At 40.1% G+C, this 23,780-nt stretch overlaps 1 protein-coding gene and 1 non-coding gene across 5 annotated transcripts in view; one reads left to right on the forward strand and one right to left on the reverse strand.

Annotated features, from left to right (window-relative positions):
• Window positions 1-278: 278 nt before the first annotated feature.
• LOC118723499 (androgen dependent TFPI regulating protein) overlaps window positions 279-23,780 on the reverse strand; it is an 81,770-nt gene continuing 58,268 nt past the window's right edge. For all 4 annotated transcript variants that reach the window (XM_036445851.2, XM_036445848.1, XM_045584266.1 and 1 more), the window contains 3 exons: window positions 17,985-18,100; window positions 7,651-7,802; window positions 279-1,489 (listed from right to left, as the gene is read on the reverse strand). In XM_036445851.2, coding sequence (XP_036301744.1) covers window positions 1,458-1,489; window positions 7,651-7,802; window positions 17,985-18,100 — 300 coding nt within the window. In that variant the 3' untranslated portion in view covers window positions 279-1,457. The remainder of the gene's footprint in view (window positions 1,490-7,650; window positions 7,803-17,984; window positions 18,101-23,780) is intronic.
• On the forward strand, window positions 19,310-19,429 carry LOC118725123. The gene has a single exon (XR_004989865.1). It is a non-coding gene; the product is annotated as a small nucleolar RNA SNORA28 (small nucleolar RNA).

Below are 23,780 nucleotides of genomic sequence, written 5' to 3' on the forward strand. Positions count from 1 at the left end.
CTTCCGGGCTCTTGCTGAGACCAGGTGCTTGGAGCAGTCAAGAAGCAGCAGGTATAGGAAAAGAGTGGGTGTCCCAGCTCAATCCAGAAGGATTTGAGGCTCCTATTTACATGAGAGTAGAGGAGTAGGAATCAGGCAGGTTTCCTGGTGTCTGTCCTAGTCTTCCCTTATACTGCTGACTTAGTGGTATAGTCTGCTCTCTTCCCCAGCCCTGCAAGACCACTCTAGGTATTTTTGAGGCATTTTTAGAGTCGGAACAGATATTGCACAATGGTCAGTTATGCAGCAATCAAGATTTAATTTGGTCCCAGATACAGTGTTACCAGGTTTTACCCATTTTCACCAAATTTCTTCTGTATCATGTTTGGTTGTAAAGCTCAAGTACTATTTATTCTGGTGCCCACACCCCAATGCCCCTGGGCCTTCGACACACCACTAGATTTGACTATCTTTACCCACCATGTATTTCTTTACAAAAATAGACCTGGAAAATTCCATTAGGAAAATCGAAGCAGGGTTCATGAATGTGCTTGCTGACAATCAGCTTTGTTAAACCATAAACTAACTTAGCAAAGTACTTTGTACCAAAGCAATCTCAGCAGTCCTCATAATTATATCACGTCCCACTTAGACTGTTCCTCAAGTAAAATGTACAACATTTATTTGACAAGTTAATCAATACTTGAATGAAAGAGGTTTTGACAATGTCATTTGTTCAGTGTTTAGATATGCCCTGAATGCTGCTCACATGGGGGAAAGATTTCCTAATATTTTTATAAGTGATTTTCTCATTGCCCCAAATAATTTGCCACTATACCATATCAGGTAGAATTTCCCTACACACCTGTCTAGATTGAGGGGGGGAAATAGATGAGAAATCCATGAAAATAACTAGTTATGAAAATGCTTGTTTTTAGGAAAGTTGGGATTATTAAAAACATGACACAGGATTGAAAGTTAAAAGATTTGGGAGACAAAAGCTCCTGACTCAGTTCTGACACTAACTCTGGCCTCATGCAGGTAACTTCTCATCTACATCCTCGGCAACCTCCTCTGTAAAGTGAAGATTTTGGATGATCCTAAATTCTTTCTCTGTCTAAACATTCTCTGACTCTGAGTTTATGAGTTTCTTTGGCTTTTGGGCAGATTTTGACCACAGACCATACTCTACAGAGTTCAGACAAAGGTCACAAATTCTGAGACAGCAGGATTTAATTTTGTATGGCCTTTTAAAACCCAAGAGTCCTTAGATTGAGCTACCTTCATACCCTATTCTTAATTTAAATATTGTTTTATGTCCTTTTTACTTTCCTATGTTTCTCTACCACCTCCCTACACCAAAAAGAAAAATAAAATCCACATAAACAAAACAAAAAAATAAAAAAAATAAAACCAAAAAGATGGAAAAAGAACACCCTCTTGTGCTTTCTTTCTTTTTCTTGGAAAACAGCATACAATCACTTCTTCTTCTTTGGCTGCCTCATGTCACCTGTGCAAACAAGAACAGAGAGAGACTTCAGACTTCAGGGTTTCCCTGGTGGGTTCTTATGTAGGTTGACATTCACCCTGACTTCAGGCAGTGGAAAGTCAAGGACTTTTACTAAGGCAAAAGGATGTCCTTCAAGGAGTTCTGAAAACATACCACCACTATCAAAACAGCAAGAAACCTCTCTGCTGTCCCCGTTGGTGTTTAGCTCATAGCCAGCCAGTTGACCAATGATGCCCTTGGACTTCATGTGGTTTTGTATATCTAACATGAGCCAATGATTGCTGTTGCTTTTGGCCACATGTTCCCAAAGCTATACACACTCCATCAACAAACTTGGAGGCTTTACATATGGAGACAAAGAGACCACATCAAATTAGAGAGGAAATGAAAGAGTGAATATTCACCTAATTAGGGGTCATTTTGTGACCTCTCACTAAATCAACTTATCAACCGGGGAAGAAAAGTACTTACATATTGATTAGTTTTTAATAAGCTCACAAAAGTTCTTTATTCAGCTGAAATTATAGCCTTAGACTACTAGAATGACTTCCATTTACCTCCATATTTAATGATCATAAATCTTTGCATAAACTTTGAAACTTTACTAACTCATTATCCTGTCTATTGGTAAATGCTACCAATCCTACTTTGAAAACTTTTCAACTCAGTCTCTGCTTGTTCCTTCTGGAAGTTAGAGCCCTGTTAGATCTGGTTCTGTGGTACCATAGCAGCCTCATGCTTCTTATTTCAGGCTTTAAACCCTGACTCCCCCCAATCCCTTAAATTATATCCTTAGCAGTAATCTCTAAATCTTTTCCTAATTTATGTCATTGGAACACCCCTTCTCAGAGGCTTTAGTAACTGATAACTTGAAGTCTTGCTATGGCCTGGTCATCACACTGATTTTCTAGGACAGCTAGCTCCTAATCACAACAGCTGTCATGGCCATCCGTGCATTGGTGTCTCTCCACATTCTTAAGGACAGTCCTCGTCCTTGTTCTTGTCATCCTCATCAGTTCAGACTGCCTCCAGTCACTCCAGCAGTCTTACAAATTTATCCAGCTTTACAGGGTTCCTGTTCTTCTCATTTATGCTTCCACTTACTATTTATTTTTTATGAGAATTCTCTCCTCCCCAATTAGGTTATCTATATTAAGTCTATAAGTACAAATACCATCTCTTTTCTGAAATATATACTTTGGGCTGTTAATGAATAATTTTTCAACTAAATAACACATTTATTTCCTCAGGTTCAAGGGCTTGGCCAATATAAACTTTTCAAATTTGTTCCCCTTGTAGTCATTCTGAGGGCTCCTAAAGCTTTCATTACCCATATTGTTTACCAACCCCCAGTGCTTTGAGTCTAACTATAATCATAACCTCACTCCCTCAACCCCAGGTGCCAAGGATTGGAGACTCCATCTTTATTTAAGAAACAACAGAATATGAAGGTTTAGAGAGAAGCAGCAGAAGCAGGATTGGAAGTAGTTGTGGGAGTTCCTCTGAGAACAGGTGGCTCCTTGCACTGGATCAGAGTCTCCCACATCCAACTCCAAGCAGCTAGATGGAGCACTAAGGAATTCTCACATACCTACCACTGTGCTAGAGAAGGCATGGGCCCCCCTGAAAATATACCTGCATGGAGTTCCAATAGTCATTTCATTTTCTAGAGACTTACATGATGTGAATATAACAGAAACAATGTTTTATTTTTGTTTTACAAGTGAGGGTGGGCTCTTAGTTTTGAATTCTCATGAGGCTGAGCAGTTTCTAGACTTCTTCAGAATTCCTCTCGCACCATATTTCCATAGTTCCAGAGATAAGGAAACTGTTGACTTAATAATAGATCATATAATCTTACCCAAACAAAGTTCACAAAATTTATTTTAAACTCTGAATTCCCAACATAATTGGGAAATTATGTTGTTTGTTATCACCCTTTTCTTCATTTATGGGAGTTTTTCTGAGTGGAACAGTTCCTAATTTGTGGTTAGGGAGTTAGGTCCACTTTTGTCTTTAGTCCTTTCTTTATCCTCGTTATATAGTACCAAGAGTAGAGATATTTTAGGCCAAACATTAAATGTTCTTTTGCAAAATCCAAATATTTTCTGCTGGCATGGTAAAAAACAAACAAACAAACAAAAAAACATTCTTTTAATCAATATCACTATGTATATTATATATAATTACACATCTTATTATTTAAGTAGTCAGGACATGAGCTAAGTAAAAACATACTGTTCACAAAGATTTACACTAAGTGTCTAAAACCACAAAAGCTACTGCTAGACTTCAAATTAAAAATTTGAAGAATATTTGCCTAGTTTCAGCAGGTTGGCTTGGAAAAGGGCAAAATAGCAGATGGTTAGAGGGATATGAGGTGTTAGAGGAATGAGATTTGAGCACCAATGAGTACAGTCACAGTGCAAAAGTAGCAGGAAGTAGACGGAGTTGAGGATGGCTGGAGAAACCTTGAAGGTAAAGAGGCAGAGGAAGAGGGATAAGGAATAATCTAGAGTAGACTATTTAGGGGAAAAAAGTTAGGACAAGAAAGACAAAAAAAGCTTTAGAAATACTTAAAGAGTAATGTCATGATACGATCCTTTTGTTATGAAATGATCAGGGACAACATGCAAGGCAGTCTTTATAAATTATTTCTTTATGGATAAAACCAAGAAGGTAGACTAGATGGCTTTTAAACAGCTTTTAACAATGAAAATCTCCTTTAAGACAAACAAGTAAACAAAAAACAACAAATTGCTCTAGTAGGGGTGTCGAACTCAATCAGAGAAGGGGCCAAAATCTAAAATCCAGCCTAAATCGCGGGCCAAATGGTTTACTGAACAGTCATAAACTGTCATTGTGATGGAAACGCAGCGGAGTGCAGTGATGACAGCGCGGTGCGGGCCACATTGCAAGGCCTGGCGGGACGGATTTGGCCCGCGGGCCTTGTGTTTGACACATGTGCTCTAGAGCAAAGAGTATTAAAGGAAGGTTTTAATGTCATTCTGCCCAAGATACTATTACCCTGTCACTTGGCCAGATTGAACTTTTCATCTCCTAAACTTTCCTTAGGAGGGGAAGGATCTATGGTCTCAGGCCTCAGAACATATCCCTCATGGATGTAAGGAGAGTGGCCATGGGCTTCCAAACAAAAATGGCAGGTCTCCCATATGTAGTAGGTGTGGCCAGAGCAGCAGTCAACTTATTGTCCAGGACTCTCAATTGGGCTATACTGGCCTCAGGATTTCAGAAACAGAGATTCCAAGAATTCTAGCTTGAATTGCTTGTTCTCCTATTTCACTCATTAAGTTCTTCAGGAACTGCACCATCTCTGTCAATTTGCATTCAGTTAGGTGGTTGTCACTTTTCATCGTCTTGCCTGGGGGAATTGGTAATTTATGAAAAAAATAGAAGGGGGTAATCGGAACGTCAACATAGACAAGAAGTTTTCTGATATTTTTCTGGAGGAGAATGAGATTAACTGCAATAGTGACTAACTGTATGTGCCAGGCCCTGTTCTTGGCCCTTGACACTACCCAAGTCATTTAGAGTTCTCCAGGCTCCTAGGAGGTGAGTACTAATATTGGCTTCATGATGCTCAAGTGAAAACTGAAACAAAATTACATCAAGTCTTTTTGCAGTGTTACACATCTGTGAGTGGTAAAAACAAAATAGGAACCCATGCAGTCTGACACAGAACTTTTCCCCTAACCACTGCTTCCCATCACGTCACCAATGCACTCCTTTGAATTTCTGTTCTCATTCAAGGAATCTCAGACTGCGGAAGGATATTAGACAGTAGGGTTAACCCTGGATTTGAACAGAGTAGATCCAGAACAGAAGATTTGGAGAGGAACCCAAGATAGAGGATCCACATAATTGACTGTCCAAGCATAGACAATATTATACTATGTGCCCGTTGGCAGAGCAGGCATTAGCCGGAACCCAACTGAGATGTGCAGCTGCCCTAGTTAGAGGTAATCTAATGGTGTTGACACAAGTCATATAGTTGAGGGAAGCCTTAGAGTGTTTTAAGCCCAGTAGGACATGAGAACATGTGTTTGCATAGATAGTTTAGTTTTAGACAATTTAAAAGTGTTCACTGCCATTGGAATTTTAAGTAATCTACTCTCTTAATGTCTACTCAACCTTTTGTAATTAAGATCTGTTCAGAATTTAACACATTATGATCCTATTCTGATGCCATATAGCATGAGTGAGTTTTCACTCATTCGATTTTTAAGGAGTTGGAAATCTAGAGAGAGGAGAGTCATAGTAGTCTCTATCCACTTACAATAGTTTATCCCTCATATAAACATTCACATATGCACATGTAAATGAAGGTCCACATAGTGATGCTGGCCTGTTTGCTCAGTGGGACTTAATTGTAATGAAAAAATGGATCTAGTATTTAAACAACAAGGCTTATTAAAAAGAGCTTGGTTTTGAAAATAATGACTCAATATTAAATATTGTGAAAATTTTGTTTTTTAATTCAATGGATGTTTCAAAGTCTCTGTTTAACAATTTAAAAATCAATCATTATTGATCTAAATACTTTTTATTAAAAAAAGTTATTGTTGCCAAAATCAGTTTGGCTCAGTGGTAGAGCGTCGGTCTGCAGACTGAAAGGTCCCAGGTTCGATTCTGGTCAAGGGCATGTACATTGGTTGCGGGCACATCCTCGGTAGGAGGTGTGCAAGAGGCAGCTGGTCGATGATTCTTTCTCATCGACATTTCTAGCTCTCTATCCCTCTCTCCTCCTCTCTGTAAAAAATCAATAAAATATATATTTTTTAAAAAGTTATTGTTTTCTACGCTCAATTTTTTGTCTGTACATTTTTATCTGTCAAATTTTATATGGATTTGTTTCTTTCTTCTTTTCTTTTATTTTTATAAAGATAGATTTGGGGAAGGCATCAGAAATCTTTATCCTGATTTTCAAGGAGCCAAAATAAGTTAGAATTAGATATCAACACATTTCAAATGTTAACACTTTTTTTTTTCTCCTGGAGTTTTCTGTGATTTAGAGTCTGATGTTGGGATTAACTTTTAGTATTCCATTTTTTAAGTGTTTTCAAGGAGGTTATTACCTTTGGCACTTTCTTAATCAGTTAAATTCTTCACAAGTAGAAAGCATGAACAAATTGCTTATCCAGGGTCCCAATATCCTCTCAAAAATATACTCTTTTGTACTGAGCCTTCTGAAACTGTTGTATTGTGTGTTTTTTTCATACACAGTTTATGTTTTCACACCAGTTCATAAATTGGGTGGAAGATGCCACTTCTGCCACTTCTATTTTGATATAACAGAATGGCATGTGGGTGTGTGAGGTGGGCCTTCCTTATATACAAAATCGGGGTAGAGTTCCTGTACTTCTCCTCAGGTGGGGAAAAAATCGTGGGTATTGTGCAATTTTGACTTTTTGGTGGTTAATTTTCCAACAAAATAATATTTTGGACATTGGGGTGGTGGGGAAAGCAGGGAGGAGAATGAAACTTTCCATTTTAAAATCAACTAAAGATTATTTTTTCTTATGAAGAAGCAACATGGTTCTACCGACCTATAATTAGAAAGCTTAGCTTGCTGACATATTCTCATTGCCCAAGACCCTGTCTAAATGAGAATTTCAATCTCAAGTACAGGATGTGATCTTTATCTGGTAAATGCTTCACTAAAGGTTGAAAAGCAACCTAATGCGAAAGGGATGGGAACTCATCCCGGAAGGCACTGCTGAGGTTGGAAGAGCTAAAAGGGTCATTTCCTTCAAACCAAACCAAAGCAAAACAAACAACAAAAAACCTTGACATTTAAACATATTGTATCCTTCAAGCCCTTACTTAAGGGAGGATGACCCTGAATTCATTTTTTTATGCCAGGCCTGGTGACACCTTGCTCTCTGGGCCCTAAATTCTCTACAGATCATGTCTAGCCTTAAAGGTTTATGGGAGAAGAGGAGATAATGTGATGGGATTCTTTGAGAAAGTATGAACTTCCCTAGGCTTTTCCTTTGCTTCTCTTGATAAGACCCATCTGAGTCTTTGGCACAAGCATCAAGGTCACTGCTTTCTTCTTTGAACTAATTTCTCTTGTTTCTAGGAGGAATGGAGAAAGGACAAGGAAGAAGAGTCTGCAGGTAAAATAGAAATAAACTGACCCCATTGTGAGTGGTTGAGCTTCTCTCCAAGTAGGTAGATGCTGGCAATACAGATGTAGCTGAGCGAAAAGAAGGCTGCTAGACCCACTGGGCTGAGTTTGGCAAACACAGGATATACCCACGTACCAGTCTCAGAGTAGATCCAAAGGACCCTGCAGAAAATGACAAGCCACAATGATTAGGACAGTAGAAAGAAAATATATTATTTATTTATTTATTTATTTATTATTTTCTTTATTGATTAAGGTATTACATATGTGTCCTTAACCCTCCATTGCCCTCCCCCACCTCCCCACTCATGCCCCCTAGTGTCTGTGTCCTTTGATTATGCTTATATACATGCATACAAGTCCTACAAGGTTGATCTCTTCCACCCCCCACACACACACTCCCCTTCCTTTTTCTGAGGTCTGATCAATGCTACTCGGTCTCTGGATCTGTTTTTTGTTCATCAGTTTATGTTGTTCAATATCAATGAATTCTAGAGCCCAGGCAAACAAACAAACAAAAAAACTCATAGGGGATATTACCCAATAGCTTGGGTGTACCAAAAACCTTCAGAAGTGAGTCTTTTCTAGATAGATTTGATTCAATGGGACATCCTATTTCATGAGCTGGGCTTGGCTATTTTACCTAATCTCTATCAAATTCAATTATGGTGAAAAAATGTGGGAAGACATTGAATATATCATTAGTCAAAGACAATATTTGAGAACATGAGTCATTCCTTTCCCTGAGAGGTATAACCTGCTGAAACATTGAGCCTACTCTCAGCCAGACAGGTGGGCTTTGTATTTCTGTACTTGAGTCATGTGTTGCTTTCTATTAGCTCTCCAAGCCTTTTGGGGTAGGAGAGACAAAGATTGAACATTATTGCTATAACACAATATGCCTTGATTTTCATTATCAACCTTGATTTTATTAATACTTCCTGGATATAGCCATGGGTAGAGTGTTAAGTAGGAATGGATGGAATTACAGAAGGCTCAGATTTTTGCTCATGTGAGGATAGAATATGTCATTTCTGTAAGACAAGAGAAGGAAAAAAAATGCTAGAAGAGGAGTTACAATGTCTTAAGTGAAGCCTAAAAATGCAGTTCTCTGGAAATCAACTGCACTGGAAGATGCCAAAGTCTGAAATAACTTTTAAAATTAAATGTGGGGAGGTTGCCCTCAGTGCAGTAGGCAGTGCGTCAGTCTCATAATTTAAATATGGGGAAGATGATGTATCAGCTACAGTTTATAACTGGTGTAGAGTACAGAATCTGGAACCAGACTTCCATGATTCAAATCCCAGTTCTGACACCTATTAGTCATGCTGCCTTCAACAATTTATTCAATCTCTGCCCCTGCCCTCATGTATAAAATTGGAGTACAAATATCATGCACCTTAGAAAGCCATAGTAAGGATTAAGGGAGTTAACACATAAAATAGAACATTGCCTGGCATATTGTAGTAATTTAATAACAGTTTAAAAACATCTTCTCTGGGGATCACACAGTGAGAGTCTTCTAAGAAACCTTTCTTTTGAGGCAGTTCATCTCTTATAACCTAGGATAGGCTAGGTAATGCTTCATAAACAATATTCAAGTTATCAAAAGGTGGAAGAATGAAATTCTGTGCTTAATTAAACTTTCAGAAACCCAAATGTCATCTTGTTTCAAAAGTTGAAGTTTGTCAAATGCATGTGGATGAGACAAGGACTAATATCAGGGCCAGGACTAGGATGAGGCATTAAATTTCAGGGGCTATCTCTGTGCATCAAAGGGTACAACAGAGTGAAAATGGAAGGTATGGAATGGGGAAAATATTGGCAAATCATATATCTGATAAGAAATTAATATCCAAAAGATATAAAAACTCCTATAACTCAACAAACAACCTAATTAAAAATGGACACGGGATTTGAATAGGCATTTCTCCAAAAAAGATATGTAAATGGATAACAATCACATAAAATGATTTGCATTTCCCCATAACATTATTAATCATTCGGTAAATGCAAATCAAAACTGCATGAGATACCATTTCATACCCATTAGAATGGTTACTATCAAAACAGCAGAAAATATTAAGTGTAGAGGATGTGGAGAAGCTAGAATCTTTGTGCACTATTGGTGAGTATGTAAAATGGTATAATTACTGTGGAAAACAATATGACAGCTACTCAAAAAAATTAAACATAGAATTACTGTATGATCCAGCAATTCTACTTCTGGATATATACCCAAAAGAGTTGAAAGCAAGGACTCAAATTGATACTTGTACACTTATGCTCCTAGCAGTATTATTCACAATAGCTAGAACATAGAAGAAACTCAGGAGTTCAACTATGGACAGATAAATAAAATGTGGTATATTTACACACAATGGAATATTTGGCCTTGAGAAAGAAGGAGATTCTGATATATCCTACAACATGAATGAAACTTGAGAATATTATGTGAAATAAGCCAGTCATAAATATTGTATGATTCCACTTGCGAGTCATCAACTTCATAGAGACACAAAACAGAATGGTGGTGGCCAGTGCCTGGGTGGGGGAGGGGAACTGTAAAGTTACTGTTTAATGGGGACAGAATTTTCAGTTTGGGAAGCAAAGAGTTCTGGAGATGGATGGAGGTAATGGCTGCACAACAATGAGAATGAACTTGATGCCACAACACTATATACATAAAAATGGTTTTAAAATAAAAAATTTTATGTTATGTGTATTTTACCACAAAAAAAAAAAAAAAAAAATTAAGGAGGCATCAGGCCTGGCAGTGTGGCTTGGTGGCTGAGTATCAACCTATGAACCAGAAGGTCATGGTTTGATTCCTGGAGGAAAGGAGTGCTGGGATGCACATCCACAGGATTCTACTGTTGGAAGGTATGAGGAACACAAAGTAGACAGCCCCAAGGAGCAAGGGTTAGGAGTTTGGGCTCAATGAGGACATCTGAATATATTCTAAACACTAGGATTAGTTCACTTTGTTTACTTTATATACTTAAAATTAGGGCTTGCTAGTTTCCATGCACATTTATATAAGATAGTCTATAAATAAGAACATTGCTCTACAGGCCTGGAAAGTTTCTGTTTATTTACTTCATTTTTGTTTCCTTCAGCATAAGGTTCTGGAAGGAAAGTTTCTGAAATAAGATAAGAAAGTCTGTACAAAGAAAGTTATAGGTGTAGTAACTGACAGTGAGAAAAGTAATGAGAATGCAAATAGAATATCAAGCAAGAATGCAGTTATTTAATGAAGGGCAGTTAGCAGAGAAGCCTGAGTGAGGAGATGTCACTCAGTTGGTATTGTTTCTTTATGGATTGCCTAAATATATGTTCAAAGGAGAGAGAAATGGAGAAGGAGAGAAGTTGGGAGAGAAAAGGAAGAGAAGGAGGAGAGGGGCATAAAAGAGAAAAGGGGAGGAAGAGAGGTGAGGAAGAAAGGGAGGGAAGGAGAGAGAGAGTGAGAGAGGGAGGGAGGTAAAGAAGGAAAGAGAGAAGAAAGAATGGAAGGAAGGAGGGAGGAAGGAGGAAAGGAAAGACAGGGAGGAAGGGAGGGAGAGAGAGAAGAAGGAAGGGAGGGAAGGAGGGAGGGTGCGAGGGAGGGAGGGAGGGAGGAAGAACTGGCTTAGCAAGTCCAAAACGGAATGCCATTGTTCTCTGTCTCAGTCAGTGTCAGCTTTTTTGAGCCCCAAGTGAGATCCCATCAAATCATATCTAAATGTTTCTCCAGTGCACTCATTTCATGATCTCAGTCTAGGCTCCTTCATCCCACCTGGATTTCTGTAATTGTCTATTCACTGGGCTTTCTTGCTCCCTTTAATTCACTTTCTGCACCCTAGGCCACGAGTAATCCAATATTCTTTCTAAAAGAGAGATGTGTTCATGGCACTCCTCTGATTCCAGTGGGTCCCTGTTGCTTTAGGAAAATATCCAAGCTCCTTCACCGAGCCTACCTGACCTCGCCCTGCCTACCCATCCACCCTTAGATCTGCAGTCCATTCATATTGAATCCCTTTCTGTTTCTTTAGTAGTAGTAGTGGTAGTAGCCCTGCTCAGGAATCTGTGCACCAGTAGCTCTCTGTGGGACCTGGCCACACTCCATACCCACTTCCCAGATTAATGATTTTCTCTCATCATTGATCTCTCTCTCTCTCTCTCTCTCTCTCTCTCTCTCTCTCTCTCTCTCTCTCTCTCTCTCTCTTTCTCTCTCTCTCCTGTCTTTCTCTATGAAATCAATAAAAATATATATTAAAAAAAAGAAAGTGCTGGCAATAGTAAAAGTTGGGATGGCAACCTCTTTATGGCATTTAAAACTGTTAGCAATCTCTCCCTGGAACGTTCCCTTCTGGCTTGAAGCTTCCTCTTCCCTTCAGGGAGCATGAGGTTCTTGTACATTCCTGATTTTCTAACATCTGATTATTCTTTGCTACTTTGCTGCTCCCTTACACCTCCTGTCCCTTAGATGAGGACATTTCCCCAGCATTCTCTTCCCATGTTTCTCCCCTTCCTTTCTCTCTCTCTCTTTCTCTTCCTTCCTCCATCTCCCTTCCCCCACTCCTCTCATTACTCCAGCAATCTCATCTCACCAGGAGGGTTAAAATCCGAATCTCTTGAGCCAGGTTTGATTAACCAAATAGAAGTTTCTCTGAGTAGGTGGTTCTCAGCCTTGACTGATGATTAAATTGCCTTGGGGGCTTTAAGATTCTGATGCCCAGGACATATCTGAACCAATTTAATCAGAATCTTTTGAAATGAGGCTTAGATATGGGATTTTAAACTGAGTTTTTACTTATACCCAAAACTATTTCTTTCCTAACTTCTCTACATCTATTAATGGAAGCACTATCTTTCCAAGCTGCTGGCTGAAAATTCTGAGAATTATCCTTGATATTTTCATTTGCATTTGTCTGCTACTTGCCAGTCAATCCATAGAACCTTCTGTTACTTCAAACAATGAATCTTAGGTATATCCCTCATTACTGATTGTACAGCTGTATCCCTCTTCAGGTTGTCTTATTTCCGATTTCTGTAACAGGCATTTTGGGTGAGCAGGAACTGATTTTGGACAGGAAGGATGAGGAACATAGATAGCCATTTCCTCTCCCAGCCCTTCACTCTCACCCCTCTTCAATATCCATGCTGGCTAGCCTGGGCCCCAACATTGATAACAAGAGAAGCTGTGTGGCATTTTTATATTTACTTTCATAGATTAATTTACAAGAGAACTAAGGAGTCCTTTGGAAAAATGGGGCTAATATTCTGATCCCCATGAGAATTTGAGGTTATAAAACTATGCAGTATCTAGATGGCCCCAGGAGGTCATATTTCAGGTAACTGGTTCTGGGAGAGAATTCACACAATGCACTAGTGGGAGTAGAAGAGTATGGTCATGCCAAATATGGTGAGGTGGCTGACCCTGGAACTCAGCTTAGCCCAGCCCTCTGGCAGTTTTTAAGGGATTCTGGGGATATGATGTCAGTATTTATATTTATAAGTGTGTATGTGTAAATGGCTGCATCAACTTAGAGGACTATTAAACCTGCCAGGTGCCCTGGCAGCTTAGCTGTGGTCTTCACCTCAGTAAGCACAGTATAGGAGAAAGGAAACATCTCCCTCATCTCATACAAACTGTTATTGAGAAGTGACTTTGCAAATATCTTCCCCAAGGCTGACTTATGGCTGCATATCTGTGCAACAGTCACACTGTGCATGCAATACCTTGCACACTAGCACAAATACTTATGGCATAAGCAGATTTCTGGTCTACCAAATTCAAGGTAGTGATATCCTCCAGGCTAGCTGTGGCTGTGGCAGTGGTCAGCAGCACAGTTCTATTTCTACCATCATAGGGGCAATGGTAGTGTGGCATTGTTAGCAATGGGGGTGGAATACTAACCCTAAAGTAGAGCCAGGTGATGTTGGGCCCAGAACACTAGGTGTTGTGGCTCTACAGTCTGTGTAGGAGAGCAGTTTTTGGGACTATGAACCACAAAGGCCTGTGTGAGCACTCATTGGATTATTAGAACTCCATAGAGGTAGGTGCTTTGAGCACTTGGACCTGGAATGACTTTGGGACTATTAAAAAACCATGGATAAAGAATAAAACAATGTGATTAAACTAGATGGAAAGAATATTCAAGATAATTTTTATTTGTTTATTGTTTTATTCTATTTTGCTTCCCATGTCTTAACCATTCTTGTCAAGATACCTTTTGAAAGCATAATTCTCTGGCCATGTCACTGATACTTCTCACTCCCACCTCCATGCCATAGAAATAAACAACAGTGACAATCAAATCTCACATTGTCTAAACTATATCTCCTCTTTTAGCCTGCTATCCACAAGCCCCTTAATAGGGCAGTTCCAGTGTGATTTCCTATCAGTTTCTTTCAGTAAGAGCAAATTGCTGACCATTGTTCTGTGACCTGTTCTCCTTTGGCCTTGGGACTATGCTGTGTTGTCTACTTTCTCTCATTTTTTGAAGCTCCAATCCAACCAATCCTTTATTGCCCACACTCAATGAGCACCTTTTCCACGCTGGCCAGCAAGAGACAACCACTTCCTCCTCCAGGTTTCTCTGGCTCCTTGTATTTGTTCTGACATTTTATCACTTCCCATTGTGTGTCTTATAATTTGAGTGCACAGCTCATCTCCCCTTATTAACTACAAATCCCCTACAGGCTGGGTTAGCCTTATATAATGTTGCTTTTCCCAGCAAGACCAGCCTTGTGTTAGGGGAAATATTTGTTCAAAAAGAGAATGAATAAGAGCCAGCAGTAGGAACATTTCTATTTCCCTCTTCCTCGCCATGGCCGCAGAGAGAGCTAGGTGAGGTATTCTGAGGTGAGAGAGAAGGGAGGAGTGAGTGAGCTACCACATTTATAGGTGACTAATGCTTTCCAAAGGAAATGAAAGATTTGCAGTTATTACTACTTTGCAAAGCTTTATTTTTCCACTTAGGGGCCAGCCTCCAATTTTGCAATCTGAAAAATAACAAAAAGCAAGTTCCACATGTAAGGCAGTCCCCACGGTCTCGGCAATTATTTTTAGGTCATTGTGATGTGATTTCTGCAGTGAAATGCTTCCCTGACTCAGAATTATTGTCATTTTTCTGACTCGTGTTTGTTTCTCACGCTCTGTCTGGCCAGGGCCCATATTCCTGACCTCATTTCTGCTATACCGTTTCCCTATTTGACCATCCAAACAGGCACGCCTAACAGCTGACCCACAGCCACTTCCCCAAAACATCTCCATGGATATCCACAGTTTGTGGAGCTTGTTGATGGCCACCTGTGGCTTTGAAGGTTCATGGGCCTTTGAGCATTGCATAAGGGTGGAGACAGTAGGCAGCAAAGAGTCTGAACTCCCTTAACTGAGGAATGAATAGAAATAGGGAAGCTTCAGTCAGTGGTGCAGCACAACGTAGCCACATACAGGTGCATTTGATTTAGAAATAAAGGGGCCTGATGGACCAAATGCTGATTTACTGCTTTGTTAATAAGGAGGTCCAAAACCCAAATCACTGGGTGCACCCAGTCACATTTCTGCTGGTGCTTCCTCCCACTTGCTCCATTGCATCACTTTTCCATCACAAGCACAGTGCTGGACACTACATCATGAAAGCTTTTAGACAGTAGGGACCATGTTAAGCTTTTTTGCATACCCATGTTGAGCTTTTTTGCAGCACTTAGTGGAATATGTTTTGCACATGCAGTGAACTGAACAAATACATGGCCATGTGAATAGAGTGGAAAGAAAACTGGATTTTAAAATAGACCTGCATTTAAGTCCCAGCTTTGAATTCCCTCGCCCCTATGACCTTGGGCATGTTATTGAACCCACTGAGAATTCAGGTCTCCAATGCTAGGTGGTCTCTAAGTCTCCTTATCCTGCCCACCTTCTATAATTATATATGAAATTGATTGATATTGTCATCAACTGGCTACTACTAAGTCTCACAAATAGTACCAACTGGTCTCCCCGTGTTTTTCTCTTTAATTTTCACACTCCAGCCAAAATCAACTTTTTAACCATCTTTCTTACATAAGCCACATCATTTCATTCCTCTGGTTAAAACGTTTTCCACAGAAAATCCCTCTGGTTTAAGTCCAAACTCATTGATGTGAATTCATGCTCTAGTTTTACCCTGTCCTGCAATTGAGCCACACCCTCAGCTCCCTTCAGCCCTTAACAGATGCTGATCCCTCTGCCTAAAGGTCTTTCCTATACCTCTTTTGACTTATTCCTACTCATTCTTTGGGCCTCAGCTTACACATTCTTTTCTTAAGAAGACAGTCCTCAGCATCCCACAATGCCCTGTGCTTGCCCCTATTACAGTCTCATCATCCTGTCTTCCCACTGTGTGTGTACTTTCTTCTCTCCCTGAAATTCCTGAAAGGCAGCATGGTATCTTTTACATTCCTGTGTCCTTGGTAACTCAGCACAGTGAACAACTGAACGGACCTGTGAGATACTCACACTTGACCCCCATCTTGTTGCACCTCTTCTCCCCAACCGCCCAGTTCCCTGCATTGTCAGAACACATGCCAGGCACCAACAAGCCAAGCCCTCTTGACTACTGTTTCTCATCTTTTATGACCACTGCAATTTCCCCCCAAATGGTAGCTAAGCCATGGTGCTCTTGTGTGTTCTTGGTTTCTGAGGAGGAAAATAACAAGGGTTAGATCTGAGGATTAGTGATCAACTTCCAATTTATTAGGTAGAAAAAATTAATAGATCAAAAGTACTATCTTATATATGAACTGCAGAAGTTATACTTGGCAAGAAAGAGTAAATAAGATTAAAGTCCACCAAGCCAAAGCAAACAAACCAAAGAAAGCAGAGTATAGAAATGCATGTATATAATCAACCAGCTACTGCCCTCCTTTTTCCCAACACATACAACAGACATATCATTATGGATATATACTTTTACCTCATCCTGGGTTCCAAGTATTCTGTCTTTAGGGGTTTATTCCTTTGAGTCAAGGCAGATTTGGCAACTACATGGAATATATCCTGTTACTCTACATTTTCATGCTATTGGCTAATATCAATGAGCTCTAATACAATTTTCTTTTTTAGGGCCTGAGAAGAACCCTTCCCAGCACAGGGCTCCCAACATCAGCTACCAGTAGGTCCCCAACTTAAGCAATATTCTCTAAAATGACCTTTGTTAAAATGCAAAGGCTCCAGGCTGTAGGACAGTGTAGATCACTGGAATCTTGGGATAAATTGACTAAATACTTTCTTTAAAACAGGAGAAGCAAGGAAGTGTTTGAGCACTCGGGGAAAGAGGGTATGAGGATGGGAGAAGCAGGCTTCACAAAAGGGAAAGAAAGACAAGGAAGGAACCATCATCTGAGTTCTGGCATGAAGGTCACTTGCTTAAGACAAAGGCTCGTGAAGCCCATGGAGCAGGCACTGAGAGCCCACGCCCCTGTGGAATGTGTTTTCTTTCTGGCTTTTGTTTCTGGCAGAGCACCGTGTTCCATTAAACTTTTCCCTACATAGGTATTGGGGGATTACCCAGCTTGTCAGATATGAATAGTATATCTGAGTCTAGACTAGAGAGGGAACATCATAATTAGCTTCTGATATGCAGGCACTATGCTTGGCATGCCTCTTTCAGTAAAGCAAAAGCATGGAGTGGATGAGAAGGCTCTAAAATGGAAAGGGGTTTCCACTCACTGGGTGGAAGACCAAGCGCTTTCCCTTGATTACAGATCACTGGGCAGTGTTTCTGAGAATTAGTATTGCCAGGTGGTTGAGTGATAAAATCTAGGGCAGCTGCTTAAATGAGCTTACATGACTCCAGCGAGGCTGTTCTGCAAGCCCCTGGGCAATTGCCCAAATGCCCTCTAGGAGCTCTAGTGCCAGATGTTGATGCAAATAAACCCATAATGATGCAGGCAACAGGAATGGAACACACCTAGCATGCTAAACTGTCACATGCCTCTTTAGAAGGAATATATTTACATGCCTTGGATCATTCAGCTGTTCAAACACTTAATTGCAAGTGGAACCAAAGATCAACATTTTCTTGGGAAAAGTAACATATGTAGTAGCTTTGCAATGATTAATTCTTCATGAGAAGGAGAGAATAACTCATGACTTGCTGCATGTGTATATGTGTGTGTTGTACCAGCTGTGTATTCTTTTGCTGGAATGTGTCCACGAGTATCAAAAACAATCAAAATTCTTTTTACTTGAAAACTTAAAGATGGCTAAATCCCCATTAACTCAATATAAAGGCAGTCTTACAGAACAGTATGCTTCTGGAATATTTCTCAGAGATTTGAAGGACAAGCTTAAGTTGGTTTTCTCTCTGCAATTCTTACCTGCTAATGTAGGCAAGACTTGCAGCAGCCAACAAGCTGAGTCCTTTCTTCTTCATTGGATAGCTGTGTGGCCTGAGGATGACTTCAACCAGGGAAAAGGGGAGTATGAATGTGTGCTGCAGGAGAAAAGATAGCAGTCATGTCAGTGCCGTGGCTTCCTAGTCTCTTAATTCTCTCTTCCTTCTTCAGTTTACTTTTTCCACAACTACCAGAGTAAACTTTCCAAAACTGGGCTGAGATCATGCTCAAGGACCTCCAGTGGCTCTCTCTTGCTTATCATACGGATTCAAACTTCTTTGTCTGGCTACCAACATTCTTTTTAATGTTCTGTTGCCCAATCTTGTCCTGCTTATTGCCTGCTGCTTCCCTCTCCTAATACACATGCATACATGTACACACACACTCACACACATGTGTGCACACACACTCACTCCTCCACTGAAACAAGGATGTTTCCTTCATTCTTCTTTGTACCCAGCGTGCTTGCTCCCACCTTCACACTTCCATTCATTCCTCAACTGTGTTAAATGTGTCTTTTCTCCCTATATTCACATTCTTCTGTGTTCTCACAGCCAATGCAATTTTCCATGATGCTGTCTCTGAATTTTCCTTTTGCTAATTGCTCTCACCCAACCTAACTGTGTTTATATCCTATGCCATGCAGTCTAGCACTTGTGATGTGTATTTGTAAGATCTTGGGGGCCAGAGAACATATCTTAGCCCATCTCTGCATCCCCATTGCACTTGGCGCCATGTAAGCTTCCTGTTGATGGGATAGGTGTTGTGGGGTATGTGAGAGACTCCCTCCAAAACCCTCTATGCCCTCCCCACTCCTTCCCTGCTTAACCCTCTCCTTCATAACCATCTGTCTTCTCTCACATCTTTCAAACCCTTAACATGTTTTTAAAACAATCAAGGAAATAAGCCTTTAGTAATAGTGATGTTTTTGCGTGGAAATACTACAGAGGCCTACTCGCATCTTAGTTGTGGGAGCTGATCTGGGAATTAAATTTTGCCCTTATGCCATACTCTGTGCTTATTGGGAATGTCTGATAGTGTTAGCATTTTACAATTCTTGCATTTTTGTCATTCCTCTTTCATCCCTCTTGCATCCATAGCCTTTTCCTGCAAACTCCATCCCATTCCCATTCCTGAGTCCGAAGGCAACTATGTCAGCACCTTGGTTACAGTAGTCCCTGGGGCTTAGGAATGCCACAGTGCCCGCATGACCATGCTCCCGTGCCCAGCTATGCTGTCCATCCCATTATGCTTTTGCTCAGAGGCAGCCCCAGGAGGCAGTAGCTTCCTCTTGCCTTACTTGACCTAAGGTACAGTCGGACCAAAATCTTTAGATGACACAATTTGAGCTTGCGATAGCAACAAAGTCTAACCGATTCCAGTGCTCTCTCCTCCATGAGACAAGCCATTATATAGACTTAAACAGTGTTAAAAACATAATAATAAGTTTTACAAAAGACCTTTAGATAATGGGAAACAAGACAAGTGTTGGGATGAGTCTTAAGCACAAGGTGTTACTGAGCAGAGAGGGCCTCCTGGGAGCCCCCAGTCAAGGCTGCTGTTGGGTGGCTCAGAGCAGTTAGGCCTCTTTAAGGCCCTGGGTGCCTACATTTTAGTAGCAAAGCTTAGAAAAACAGTCTTTGGTACAAACCATAGCTTTTATATAATCTGTCCCAAGCTGGTCCTGAACCTCCTGGCTGGTTGGATATGCAAATGGAAAGACTGCCAGGTGCACTGTCGCACCTTGCTTCCTGTTTTGGTCTGATTTTAGGCTACAGCTTCTGTGTCTCTCCCTCCAGTAAAGGAACATGATATTTAGAGGCACAACTTTTGAATCTGGCCCTGGACTAGTTTCTGAACTTCTGCTTCCTCGGTTGTGAAATGGGGTAATAACTAATGCACATGCGTTAGGGGCGCTGCCCTGAGGACTGAGATAAGTGCATGTAAAGGGCTGGCCCCTTGGCCCAGGAGACTTACTCTGATATTGTTCTTCTCTCATTGCTGACCCAATGTGGAGCAGGAGAGGCAAAGTTCTAGGATGCCCACAGCACCCCCCAGTACCCAGATGCACCCTAACCCATAGGAGGAGGCTGTGGTAGCAGAGCCGTCCCCACAGTCACCCCATGACTCTCTCCTCAGCCCTTAGCTGGTGCCTGTGCTCCCAGCCTCAGAGCCCTGGATGTGCTGTGAGGGATATGCTGCTTTCCCCCCCAAGAAGCCACCTCAGGAGGTGAGAGATGGGGCTGTCCTTCCAGCAAAGCCACTGCCTCTCCACCTGCCTTCATTCTACTGCAGCCAGGAAAGATCCATCTCCTGCTAGCAACCATTAACAATCCCATTATACCAGCCATTGATCTGATAGATTTTATTAGCACTGTCCACTGGCAGCAGCTTCCGCTCTCTACATTAATGATCATTTGGAAAAGAATTCCTGTGAAACAATGCAGTGTGTCTGCATTAGGAGAAAATGAGTTCCCAGTGATTAATGCTTTCACAACAGATAACTGAGAGATGCATGACTGGTCACCTCTTCAAGGGGCCTGCCCTTTACAAGTGACATTCAATTGAATTTCCAAGTGAATTCTCCCTGATGACTCTGGGAAGTTTACTTCAGTGATGTCATTAGTGATGGGCCATATACTGTGGCTTAATATCTACTAAAAGGTCTTTAAAAGAACCACAGTTTTTGGCTGGGCTGGCTGTAGAAATGAGGGGGTAGAAATGAGGGGAGGAGAAAGACCACATTCTGTAGGCTTTCTAAATATTTAGCTACTGTGCAGAGCCAAGCATGACCCACTAAACCTTGTGGTATTTCAAATGTACTGGTATGTCACCTCATGTTGATATAAATTACATAACCTTTGTCAGGCAGCATATTTTTTTAAGAGGAAGAAATAATTCAGTAAGAGAAAAATCAAATATGCTTTCTACTTCCAAAAGAAGCTAATAATTAGGCTGGGATTGACACAAATTAGAATGCTGCCAAAAATTTGCTGAAAACAGTGACTCATTTTGTATTTCAATTAACAGTTTCTCAGTTTCCCTTATAAACAGTGAAGCTGACAAAAATTAATTATCTCAGAGGGGGTAAAATATTTCTTACCAAAGTAAACAAAACACCATGGGCTGAAATAATAGTGTGTGTAAACAGAGAAGATGGAGGAAGCTATCTTTCCTTGTCAAGTAAGCCATAATTCTGGTAGATTTTTCTTTAAATATCTAATTTTAAAAGCATTGGTTCAAAGGACAGTGTTGTTCTTTTCCCATCCTTTTTTTTTTTTTTTACTAAAATATGTCTTTTCTCCCGTCCTTGGTGTAATGCCTGCTTCCATTTGGATATATTAGAGACAGAACTATAAGCATGAAATATTGATTTAAGCATTAGTATAATAATTGCCATTTAGAGTCCCTGGTTGCAAAATAGCTTTGTGGATAAGTACTAAAATTTACCAGCCCATAGAAAATTCTTACAAGGTTACATGAGTAGCAACGTGGAAAATAATGAGCACTTACTTTGACTCAACTCATACCAGTAGATAAGTAGCTGCTACAAAAGCTTCCCTGTATATGAAGCTAAACTAACAATAGGATGCATTTGCCTGCTTCTTATACAAGAGGCCAGGCTTAATCACTGAGAGAACCCATGGAGCCGACAGCTCCTCATTGTCATACAGGCTCCAAGTACTGAGTCAGTAGGCTAGGATGGTCACACTCTTGCCTCTAAGATTCTTGGGGGAACAAGAGCACTTAATTTTCTGCAGGGGGAGAAATTCAGGGAGCCTCCACACTTTAAAATCAGGTGACACTTAAAATATGATCTCTAGCCAAAACCGTTTTGGCTCAGTGGATAGAGCATTGGCCTGCAGACTGAAAGATCCCAGGTTCGATTCTGGTCAAAGGCATGTACCTTGGTTGCAGGCACATCCCCAGTAGGGAGTGTGCAAGAGGCAGCTGATCAATGATTCTCTCTCATCGATGTTTCTAACTATCCCTCTCTCTTCCTCTTTGTAAAAAATGAATAAAATATATTTTAAAAAATACATAAATAAATAAAATATGATCTCTGTCTCTTTCCTTATTTCATTTTCTTATTGAACTAGCTGTTGGGTTGAGTTGACTAAGATAAACAAAACAGCTTCTATCTTCTGGGACTGGTCATTGAGAGACTTTCTCACTCATTGCTGTTTCTAATGAACTTGCATGTTGCCCACTTCATGTTTGCACCTGTCTTCTTCCTTTCCCTGTTCAGGCAACACTTGGATCTGAGAATTAATTCTTCCATTTCCTCTTCCCAATTTGATGTCCTTTCCCCAAGTCTCTAGAATAATGTCTTTGGTTTATGGTGCTCATAGGTAGCAAGTTTTAAATCAAGTTTTATTGAACCAACAAGATCTCATTTCTGGGTATGTTAAGGAGGATATTTTCACTTAGTGTATATTAAATATGTCACTTTTTAATTTATTTTAAAAATGAGAGCCTTCACAATCTCCTCAGGGTCAAACACATGATCAAAACATCAATTAAAACTTAAACATAAATACAACAGACATGAAAATGAAGGCAAAACTAACCTTATTGGAATGCTATTTTATGAGGCATGTCATTATACTGTGGATCATGTTCCTTAAGCCTAAAAACTACCTGCAGTAATAGTTGTTTTGTAAATTCTTGTAACACAATCTCTGGTTTTTTATAATACCATCCATTTGCCAGCTAAAAACTTTTACCTCGCTCCTTAGCACCTTCTCTTACTGTAGTTTCTGCCTCTAACCACCTATATTCTCCACAGTTCCTGTGTTGTTAAAGGTGCAATTTTGCTTTCAATCTGACATATGGCAACCCTGAAATGTAGATATAAGCTAAATTGTTTATATCTCTAGGGGAGGACTCCTCTCTCTCTCTCCTACACTATCTGCAGGGATTTTTTCTTTTCTCTCTCTCTCTCTCTCTCTCTCTCTCTCTCTCTCTCTCTCTCTCTCTCTCTCTTTTTGTCTCAAATGCTAGAGTTCAGAAGATAATTGGATTTGTAAAAATTCCCTTTTCCACTTTTTAGGAATTTAAGTGCATAGGGTGGCACCACTATAATTAAAGAATCAATGTTCAAATGCCTGGGAGGAGGGATTGGGCAGATAAACCAACCACAGAAAGAGCCACAGACTTCTCTTGACTCTATTGTCGATGTAGGTAGCTGACACAGCTCAGCTTGCTAAATATTCAAAAACAGAAGTTAAAAACCAATAATTTAATTTACTGCAGAGGAGTAGTAATGTTTGCAGTTTACTCCAAAATGCACCAAAACAAGATGAGTTGATAGATGGATGCATACTACATGTGCTAGAGCAAATGCTGTGAACTAGTAAAACACTGTGAACTAGTAATAGTAGAACCTAAGTGGTGGGTAGTATAGGTGTTCCTTGTAAAATTCTTTAAACTCTGCTTAATGTTTGACTTTTTTTTATAATAAAATATTGAAAGAAATACAAATAGTCTTTACTGACCTGGAAAGAGAAATAAGTGCTCCATTGGGCCACGGAAGAAAAGCATGCCTTATTTATGAACTTGTGTGTGGATTGAACAGGTGGTTAAATGATAACTTTCAGAATTTTCGAAGATGGGTTTCTAAGTGATGTTTTACTTCCTATTCTGTTGTCTCTGGGGTTAATATGTAGTTAGGCCAACATCTCAAAGCAGCATTCTTCTACTGTGAAGCTGGTTGGCTTTGATGGCTTGGTGAGGAAGTGGCCATTTAGATTCTATTCAGGTAAGTATAAGACAAAA

Source organism: Pipistrellus kuhlii, unplaced genomic scaffold (genome assembly GCF_014108245.1).
Source record: "Pipistrellus kuhlii isolate mPipKuh1 unplaced genomic scaffold, mPipKuh1.p scaffold_m20_p_2, whole genome shotgun sequence".
In the NCBI taxonomy this organism is placed as follows: Eukaryota; Metazoa; Chordata; class Mammalia; order Chiroptera; family Vespertilionidae; genus Pipistrellus; species Pipistrellus kuhlii.